The sequence below is a fragment of the Myotis daubentonii genome, assembly GCF_963259705.1.
Source record: "Myotis daubentonii chromosome 1 unlocalized genomic scaffold, mMyoDau2.1 SUPER_1_unloc_1, whole genome shotgun sequence".
Taxonomy (NCBI): domain Eukaryota; kingdom Metazoa; phylum Chordata; class Mammalia; order Chiroptera; family Vespertilionidae; genus Myotis; species Myotis daubentonii.
This window is the reverse complement of record NW_026775446.1, coordinates 392,069-402,637: the sequence shown is the minus strand read 5'-3', so window position 1 is coordinate 402,637 and position 10,569 is coordinate 392,069. Positions and strand designations below refer to the sequence as shown.

The window sequence follows — 10,569 nt, the reverse complement described above, 5'->3', positions numbered from 1 at the left end:
TATGCCCCGGAGCCCTCCCACAGTCCCTCCTCAGCTGGCCAAGCTCCCACGTCACTACCTGGCCCCGATCATGCACTGGTGGGGTTTCTTGGCCTGGCCTGCACCCTCTCACAATCTGGAACCCCTTGGGGGATGTCGGACTGCCAATGTTGGCTCAATCCATCAGGACAGGCTGAGGGACCCTACTAGTGCACATATTAGTGCACTGGGCCTCTAGTAACACAACAAAAGGTTTCCAACATCAAGAATCAAGGATCGCCGTAACCGGTTTGGCTCAGTGGATAGAGCGTTGGCCTGTGGACTGAAGGATCCCAGGTTCAATTCTGGTCAAGGGTATGTACCTTGGTTGCGGGCACATCCCCAGTGGGGGGGGGGTGCAGGAGGTGGCTGATCAATGTGCCTCTCTCATCGATGTTTCTCTCTATCTCTCTCCCTTCCTCTCTGTAAAAAAATCAATATAATATATTTTTAAAAAAAGAATCAAGGGTCTCCCTATTTCTTGTGCTTTGGTAGTAGTTACCCATATCACAGTGAATACAGACTTCAGTCCCTCTACTTATAAGGAAAAGGCTGCCCCACATGCAAATTTCTGTTCAAGCTCCAGGGTACATCATCTCCTGGGCTGTGCAAGCTCACAGCTCTCTCCTCACTCAGGGCTGAGGTGTCTGGGAAGGCAGCGCTGTGGTCTAGAAGAAGATGAGACTGCTGGGTCTTCTCCTGTGCCTGCTGACAGCCCCCCGAGGTGAGGGTCTCAGGGGTCAGGCAGGGGTCATGGGATGGCTGTGACTGCAGGTGACTGACAGGACTGATGCTCCTTGTCCCCAGGTGTCCTGTCCCAGGTGCAGCTGCAGGAGTCGGGCCCAGGACTGGTGAAGCCCTCGCAGACCCTCTCCCTCACCTGCTCTGTCTCTGGATTCTCTCTGACGAGCTACAATGTACACTGGATCCACCAGGCTCCAGGAAAGGGGCTGGAGTGGGTCGGGGTTGTGTGGTATGATGGAAGTACAGCCTACAACCCAACACTGAAATCCCGCCTCAGCATCACCAGGGACACGTCCAAGAGCCAAGTTTACTTAACACTGAACAGCCTGAGAGCCGAGGACACGGCCATGTATTACTGTGCAAGACACAGGGAGGGGAAGTCAGTGTGAGCCCAGACACAAACCTCCCTGAGGAGACAGCAGGTCTGGGCAGCAGGGGGACGTTCAGGACACCAGGGGGCGCTCAGGACCCACAGCACAGAGAGCAGCCCCAGGAGCAGGGGTAGAGGGAGGTGGGGAGGGATGGGCCTTCCTGTTGGGCACAGGGATTTCCTCTCAAGCTCTCAGCTGCCTCCAGGGATGGCTCCTGCTCTTTCTCTGAGGTTCTTATTTCTCGCTTTCTCACTGCAGACCCCAGAGGAGGGGGTAGCACTGCTGCTAGCAGATGACATGTGGGCAGTGATGGGGACTCTCCTCACCATGTGTCTGTATTTCCTGCTTTTCTTTCTCCACAGAGACCATCCTCAGTGCTCTCATCGGCCTGTGGTTGGGAACTTTCCCACCAAGAGAGACTCCAGCACAGCCCAGGCCCCTGGGTGCTGAGCTCGGTGTCTGACCCACATGACCACCTGTCCCCATAGGGCCCTTCCTTCTGACAGGCCCACAGTAAATAAAACAGGTGCACATCCCGCGGACAGTGGAAGCTGGATGGACCCATCTGAATGGTGAAAGGGCCGTTGAGGGCTGCTCCCTGGTCACCTCCCCTGTACAGGTGCCAGGACTTGCTGTTTCTGGTGCCACAGGAAATGACCTCAACTCTCTCCCCATAGGTGTCACATCCCCATAGGTGAGATGACAGCAGTGTGCGTATCCCATGTTGTGCAGTTTCTTAGGGACATTTAACAAGGTTCATTGGAAATCATCTCATTTTAACAAGCAGCTGACTTGGCAAATCTCTTGGTGAACAAGACAGCTTTAAAATTTTCCAATATTTTTTACTTAAAATCATGGGCTACAGTTTGACATTTCATAATGATGGTGTTGGATCCTCTGTGGATCAGTCCTTTGAGGGCTCAGATGGAATTAAAACCCAGGTAGAGGCTGCTTGTGCGGTTGTTGCTCTATCTCAGCATTTTCCCAGCCTCCATGTCATAGGTGCTGGAATGACTAAACCTTTACCTTGCTCATGTCTTCAGGAGGGAGGAGACCTCCCATACTGCCCTCCTTGCTTCTTTGGTGGGTTTTCAAGATCCATGAGAACCCACTGTGTCTGTAGGGCATCCCCAAGTCAGGCACTGCTCCCTGACCTCTAAATGTCTCCCCTTTTCCCCTCCTAATTGATGGCTCTGGTGACTACAGAACCTTTCACCATCAGGAATGGGACTTGGTGAAACCATGAGCTGCTTCTTTGAAAAGATTAAAAAGATGGAGGAACCATTAGGCAGACTCTCAGGAAACAAAGAGAGGAGACCAAAATAAATAAAGTCAGAAAGGAATGTGGAGACGTAACAACCAACACCCCAGAAAAAAAAAAAAAAAGGATTGTAGTAAAGTGCTATGAACAACTATATGCCAACAAGCTGTACAAGTGGTTGAAATGGACAAATTCCTATAAAAACACAGAACCCCAAAACTGAAACAGGAAGAATCAGAAAACCTGAATAGGCCAATAACAACTGAGGAAATAGAACCAGGAATCTAAAACCTCCCAGCAAACAAAAGTCCTGGTCTGGATGCCTTCACGGGGGAGTTTTACCAAACATCCAAAGAAGAACTAAGACCTATACTCCCCAAATTATTCAAAAAAAAATCCAGATGAAGGAACACTTCCAAACTCTTTTCATGAGACCAGCATTATCCTAATTCCAAAACCAGATGACACTACTAAGAAAGAGAACTACAGGCCAGTATCCCTGATGAACACAGATGCTAAAATCCTCAACAAAATATTAGCAAATTGGATCCAGCAATATTTTTAAAAGATCATACACCATGACCAAATGGGATTCATCCTAGGGATGCAAAGCTGGTACAATATTTACAAATCAATAAACATGATACAGCCCATAAACAAACTGAAAGACAAAAATAACATGACCGTATCTCTAGATTCAGAAAAAGCATTCGACAAAACCCAACACCCACTTTTTTTAAAAAAAATATATTTTATTGATTTTTTTACAGAGAGGAAGGGAGAGAGATAGAGAGTTAGAAACATCGATGAGAGAGAAACATCGATCAGCTGCCTCCTGCACATCTCCTACTGGGAATATGCCCGCAACCCAGGTACATGCCCTTGACCGGAATCAAACCTGGGACCTTTCAGTCCGCAGGCCGACGCTCTATCCACTGAGCCAAACCGGTTCTGGCAACACCCACTTTTGATGAATACTCTCAACAAAGTGGGAGAAGAGGGCTCATATCTCTGCCGGGGTCCAACCCCAGCAGGTCCAGGGGTTCCCAAAGGCGTAGACGGAGTCGGCGAAGAAGGAATGACACAGAGACAGCGTTCAGTTGATCAGCAGCCTAGCCAGGATCTCCAGCCAGGATCTCCAGCCAAGTTCTGGTCTGGATCTCCAGAGAGGTTCTGCTTCAGATCTCCAGCCAGGTTCAGTCCGGGTTCTCCAGTCAGGTTCAGTCACCAGGTTCTAGTCAGGTTCTCCTGCCAATCTCTGTAGTCAGGTTCAGTCCAGGATCCCTTGCCATGTTCTCCTGCTAGGCTCTGTTTCTAGGCTCCGAGGCCAGTCCCTCTCCAGGATCCTCCGGCATGCTCTCTCCAGAGAAGTTCTTCTGTCTCTAGAGAATGTTCTGTGTGGGTTCTGTGCCTAGGCTCTGTCTCTCTTGGTCCTGTCTTCCAAGCCCTGTGTCCTTAGTTCTGTGTTCTGAGTTCTGTCTTCTTGATTCTGTTCTAAGTTCTGAGTCTTGTTGTCTTGTTACATCTGTATTTATACCAGTTGATTCAATCCTATCAATCTCTATTACAAAGGTTAGGGAGTTTCTTATCTCCATTCCAGGGAGTAAAGATTATGTAGCTTAAGCATGATTGTTCATAGTTAAAGTGATTAATTACCCGCCTGGCACTTAGTTGAGGGGTTTTATTCCCTCCCTAACTTCAGGGGAAAATCCCTACCTGGGGATTCAACCTTTCTCGGAGAGGTGACCTTGGTTAAAACACAGCGCCAAGAAGGTGAGCAAACATATTAAGAACCGTATGCCATATATGCCAGGTCCCTTGAAACAGCAAGGATGGACCGGTTCCCGGCATATCTCAAAATAATAAAGGACATGTATGACAGACCTACAGCCAGAATCATACTCAATGAGCAAAAACAAATACCATTTCCCCTTAGAAATGGAACAAAAAAGAAAATGTCTGCTTTCACCTCTCATATTCAACATAGTACTGGAAGTCCTAGCCACAGCAATCAGACAAGAAGAAGAAATAAAAGGCATCCAAATTGGAAAGGAGGAAGTAAAACTCTTATTTTCCATAAAAGACATGATATTGTACATAGAAAACCAACAGTCTCCACAAAAACACACACACCTAAATTTAATAAATGAATTTAGCAATGTAGAAGGATACAAAATTAACACCTAGAAATCAATGGTACTTTTATACACCAATAATGAATTCTTGGAAATGGAAACCAAACCAACAAACACATTTACCATTGCATCAAAAAATATTATGATACATAAGAATAAACTTAACCAAGCAGGTAAAAGACTTGTACTGAGAAAAATACAGGATGTTGAATAAAGAGATAGAGGAAGATGTAAACAAGTGGAAAGTATACCATGATCATGGATTGGTAGAATTAACATCATTAAAACGTCCATATTACCCAAAGTACTCTACAGATTCAATGTAATCCCTATTAAGATTGCAGCACCATATTTCACAGATCTACAACAAATACTCCAAAAATTTATATGGAACCAAAAAAGACCCCAATTAACAACAGAAATCTTGATAAAGAATAAGAAAGGTGGAGGAATCACAATTCCAGATATCGAATTATACTCCAAAGCCATAGTAATCAAAACAGCCTGGTACTAGCACAAGAACAGGCATATACATCAATGGAACAGAACAGAGAACCCAGATATCTACACAAGACATTACGCTCAATTAATGTTTGACAAAGGAGGCAAGAGCATTTGATGGAGTCAAAACAGTCTCTTCAGTAAATATTGTTGGGAAAATTGGACAGATAAACGTGCAAAAAAAGCGAAACAATACACGGACATAAGCCATACACAGGAGTAAACTCAAAATGGTTAAAAGATTTATATGTAAGTATGGAAACCATAAAAGTCCTAGAAGAAAGCATAGGCAGCAAAATCTCAGACATCTCTCATAGAAATGTGTTTAGAGATACATCTCCCAGGTCACAGGAAACTAAGGAGAAAATAAACAAATGGGAATACATAAAAATAAAAAGTGTCTGCACAGCACAAGAAACCATCAACAAAATGAAAGGGGGCCCACAGTAGGGGAGGACATATTTGGCAAGGGAACATGTGAGAAAGGGTTAATATCCAAAATGTATAAGAAACCCATACAACTTAACGAAAGGAAGACAAACAATCCAATTAAAAAATGGGCAAAGGACCTAAATACACCCTTCTTCAAAGGGAACATACAGATGGCCAAGAGACATATGAAAAATGCTCAAAAAAGTCACTGACCATCAGAGAGATGCAAATTAAAAGGACAATGAGTATTAGCTCACACCTGTCAGAATGGCTACCACCAACAAATCAACAAATGACCAGTGGTGAAGAAGTGAAGCAATGGGAACCCTCCTACTCTGCTGGGGGGATGCAGGCTGGTGCAGCCATGATGGAACACAGTATGGAGTTTCCTCAAAAAATTAAAGATGGAATTGCCATTTGACCCAGTGATCCCACTTCTAGGGATATATGCAAAGAGACCCCAAACACCAATCAGAAACAATGTATGCACCCTATCTTCATGGCAGCACAATTTGCAATAGCTAAGACTGGAAACAGCCCAAATGCCCATCAGTAGCTGAGTGGATAAAAAAGCTGTGGTACATTTCTGTCATGGAATACTATGCAGCAGTAAAAGAGGAGGATCTGTTACCCTTTGGGACAGGATGGAGGGACATGGAGAGTATCATGTAAGTGAAATAAGCCAGTCAGAGAAAGACAAGTATCACAGGATCTCACTCATATGTGGAACCTAATGAACAAAACAAACTGATGAAGAGAATGGATCCAGAGACCTGGAAGCATGGAGCAGACTGGGGAATCGCAGAGGGAAGTCATGGTCGGGTGGGAGGGTGGGGAGAGATCAACCAACAAACTCTATGCATATGTGCATCATTCAGGAACACAGACAATAGGATGGTGAAGACCTGGACACCCGGGGCCGGGCTAGAAGGTGTCAATGGGGAATAAAGGGGACATGTGTAATACCTTCAACAATAAAGGTAAAATATAAAGAAAAAAAGAATTAGGACTTGGACCCTCAGACTCCCACTGAACATGGTCCCTGTGTCACCCATCTGCTCTCAGGTGGGGTCAATACCTCAGCTATGAAATATTCTGCCTCATGAATATGCAAAAGAGAGGAGGGAGACCAGGTTAAATATGGGTAAGCCTGTGCCCTGAGGGCATCACCCACAGCCACACCCTCCCCTACAGAAGTGCTCACAGCACAGCCCTCAGCATGGACTGGAGCTGGAGAACCCTCCTCCTGGTGGCCATGGTGACAGGTAAGGCGCTCCCACCCTGGGTTAAAGAGGGACCAGGGAGAGTCAAGGGGGATTCCACTCACTCCTGTCTCCTCCCCACAGGTGTCCACTCCCAGCTGCAGTGGGTGCAGTCTGGGGCTGAGGTGCGGAAGCCTGGGGCCTCTGTGAAGGTCTCCTGCAAGGCTTCTGGATACACCTTCACCAGCTACTACATGCACTGGGTGCGACAGGCCCCAGGACAGGGGCTTGAGTGGGTGGGGAGGATTTATCCTGGAAGTGGAAACACAAACTACGCACAGAAGTTCCAGGGCAGAGTCTCCATAACCAGAGACACATCCACGAGCACAGCCTACATGGAGCTCAGCAGCCTGAGAGCCGAGGACACGGCCATGTATTACTGTGCAAGAGACACAGTGAGGGGAAGTCAGTGTGAACCCAGACAAAAACCTCCCTGAGGAGACAGCAGGGCTGGGCTGCAGGGAGCTTCCAGGAAACCAGGGGGCGCTCGGGAAGAGCAAACCCAGGGTCCCAGCTCAGAGGCTGTCCCTGGAGGGTTGTACAGGCTTCCTATTGGGGTCAATGCTTTCTTCCCTCCTAGTGTCCCTGGAGCAGTTCCTGCTTCCTTCTTTGTGTCTGTCAGTCAACATGTCCCTGATGGTCACTATCTGTGTTGACAAGGAAAACAATGTAGAGATTCCTGTCCCCTCACTGAGAACAACGTCCCCCACCCTCCATGCAGTGCCTAGCGGGAACACAGAGTCCAGGCCCTAAACTTCTCCTGAGGGTCATCATCCCTTGCTCTGCCCCAGGAGGAACCCTTTGGGGGCAGTTAGCTGCTTCCCTCTCACTGACATTGCTGTACATGGAGGTTTAGGGTCAGACCCTGCAGGAGCTGCCTCTCTGTGAGCCTGGAAGGTGGACCCAGATCTCAGGGTGTCCCAGGAAAGAAGCAGGAAGGAGACCCAGTGACATGCCCTGTCACTATCCTGCTGGGCCCTGTTCGCCATGGGTCTCAGAACCTGGTCCCGGGAGGATGTGTCCCAAACCTGTCCTGCTTCCCCTTTGGAATCCACCTGCATCCTGAGAACCTGCTGAAGGGAGACATGGTCCCACCCACCTCTGCTGTGCCTCCATCTCCGCAGACAGCACCTGATCCTCACCCTCTGTCCTCTGCCGCCCACACTCTCACCCCATGGGGCCTGCACAGGACATCCCCTGTGGCTGTGTCTGCCCTCTCCTTTGGGCCCCTGTAGGTTTTGCCTTAAATGCACCCTCACGTCATCCCCTCATGCCTATCTCCTGTGTCAGGCCCTCCCTGAGATGCCAGTGTCAGGGCCACTCAGGTGGCCTGAAGTGACCTCACCTACCCTGCTAAGTACATGTGAAGTGCCCACATATAATGTCAGGCTATGAGGGCCCCACCTGGGTCAGGTGGAGACACAACTGAGCATTGACCTCACAGCACCTCCAACAGCTTACAGTTGTGCTGAGGGAACCTCGAGGGGTGCCATGAGCTGCAAAGTATCGTAGTGGATAAGTACGTGGCCATTGGAATCAGAGGGCAGTCAGGCAAGAGCTGGGGTCTGGTCACCTATGATGTTGCCAACGTCTCACTTGCCAGAGCCCAGGTACACAGGGAGCTCTGTGAATCATAAAATGCAGGAGGAGCCAAAGCAGCATGGCTCACTGGTTGAGCATTGACTTATGAACCAGGAGGTCACCATTCATATCCCAGTCAGGGCACATGTCCAGAATTTGGGAAACATCCCCGTGGGGGGCATGCAGGAGGCAGCCAACCAATAATTCTCTCTCATCATTGATGTTTCGATTTCTCTCTCCCTTCCTCTCTAAACTCAATTTTAAAAAATTTTAATAAATAAATAAATATATACACTAAAATTTTGCAGATTTGTTTCGTAGTATAGTCATATATGGGAGGCGACTGAGCAATATTTCTCTCTCACATCAATGTTTCTCTCTTTCCTTCTCTCTCTCTCCTTTACTTTCCCTCTAAGAATGAATGAATGTATCCTCGGGTGAGGATAAAGAAAACAATATCTATATCTATATACTTTTATGTACATCTAAAAATACATCTACATCTTCATCTCTATATCTATCTCTACATCTACATCTATGAATCAATGAACAAATTCTTAGGTGAGGATAAAGAAAATAAGATCTATCTATGTCTATCTCCATATCTATATCTATGTCTAAATCATCTATAATAATAAAAGCATAATATGCTAATTAGACCAGATATCTTTCTGGATGAAGACACAGAGGCAGTGGGGGGCCAAGCCCCTTACACGAATTTTGTGCATCGGGCATCTAGTATATCTATATCTATATCTATACCTATATCTATATCTATACCTATATCTATATCTATACCCATGGAAACAGAACCTCATTGATTTTTATCCCCAAAGGAGTCACTGATTGTGCCCACATCCTACTTCCTGACCACCTCTTGCAGCATAGCCCCTGGTGTGGAAGGAGAGGTCCCTGGGCACGATGACTAGGAACCCAAGGAGGGCCTGGTTCTCTGAGGGACAGTCAGCACCTCCTTCCAGGAGAAGCCCCAGAAACCAGGACCTCCCTCACCTCTTTCCCTTTGTATGTGCAGACACCTCTCATATGCAAATGGCCATCAGACACACACACAATAGGGGTCCACTTAAATTCAGCACCTCCTCACCCTGGAGAATACTTTGTGGGGGACGAGGACCTCGCCTGCAAGACATGACTCCCATGTGGCTCTTCCTCTTCCTGCTGTCAGCTCCCACATGTGAGTGACTCAGGGATTAGACGTGAGGAGATGGGGATCCTGCATCTGAGCCCAGGACTCACTGTGTTCTCTCTGTCCCAGGTGTCCTGTCCCAGGTGCAGCTGCAGGAGTCTGGCCCAGGACTGGTGAAGCCCTCGCAGACCCTCTCCCTCACCTGCTCTGTCTCTGTTTACTCCATAACCAGTGGTTACTATTGGAACTGGATCTGCCAGCCCCCGAGGAGGGGCTGGAGTAGATGGGATACATAGGTAGTTGTGGGAGCACTTACTACAACCCCTCCCGCAAAAGATGAACCTCCATCTCCAGAGACATGTCCAAGAACCAATTCTCCCTGCAGCAGAGCTCTGTGACCACTGAGGACACGGCCGTGTATTACTCTGCAAGAGACACAGTGAGGGGAAGTCAGTGTAAACATAGTGGTCCATGCATTCTTTCTGATGAGTGTTTTGGGTTTCTTAGGATGTATTCCTAGAAGTGGGATCACTGGGTCAAATAGGAGTTCCATTTTTTATTTTTGGAGGAAACTCCATTTTGTTTTCCATAATGGCTGCACCAGTCTGCATTGCTAATGGACCAAATAAACTGATGAACAAAAATAGACCCAGAGACATACAAGCATGAACAGACCATGGAACCTCAGAGGGAAGAGTTGTGAGGGTGGATGGGAAGAGATCAACCAATGGACTTATCTGCATATATGCCTAACCTGTGGACACAGGCAATTGGGTGGTGAGGGCCTGGGGAGGGAATAGGAGTGAGAGGGAAAAGGATAATGGGGAGAAAATGGGGACCTATGCAATACTTTCAAGCATAAATATTGAGAGAGAGAGAGAGAGAGAGAGAGAGAGAGAGAGAGAGAGAGAGAGAACCTCCTGTTCACTATCCTGGCATCCAGTCCTCCTCTTGCTCTCTCCCAACTCCATGTCACTCCTCACCTTCCCTCCTGAACTTCAAATGCATAAACACAGTTGCAAACGGTTATTCTCCAGGCCATTGGAGGTCTTGCTCCCCCACAGTTGTCATCAGTTTGGCTCCAGTAAAATCTTATAAAACACTAGAAGCCCGGTTC

At 47.4% G+C, this 10,569-nt stretch overlaps 2 gene segments (V, D, J or C); both read left to right on the top strand.

Moving 5' to 3' along the window:
* Positions 1 to 643: 643 nt before the first annotated feature.
* On the top strand, positions 644 to 1,133 carry LOC132225740 (Ig heavy chain V region MC101-like; the record flags this gene model as incomplete). The annotated part of the segment is given in 2 exon segments: positions 644 to 742; positions 826 to 1,133. Coding segments are annotated over 2 exon segments (354 nt in total), but the record flags the coding sequence as incomplete, so codon positions are not given.
* Positions 1,134 to 6,641: 5,508 nt separating this feature from the next.
* Positions 6,642 to 7,161, top strand: LOC132225698 (immunoglobulin heavy variable 1-46-like). The segment is given in 2 exon segments: positions 6,642 to 6,727; positions 6,809 to 7,161. Coding segments are annotated over 2 exon segments (399 nt in total).
* Positions 7,162 to 10,569: the final 3,408 nt, after the last annotated feature.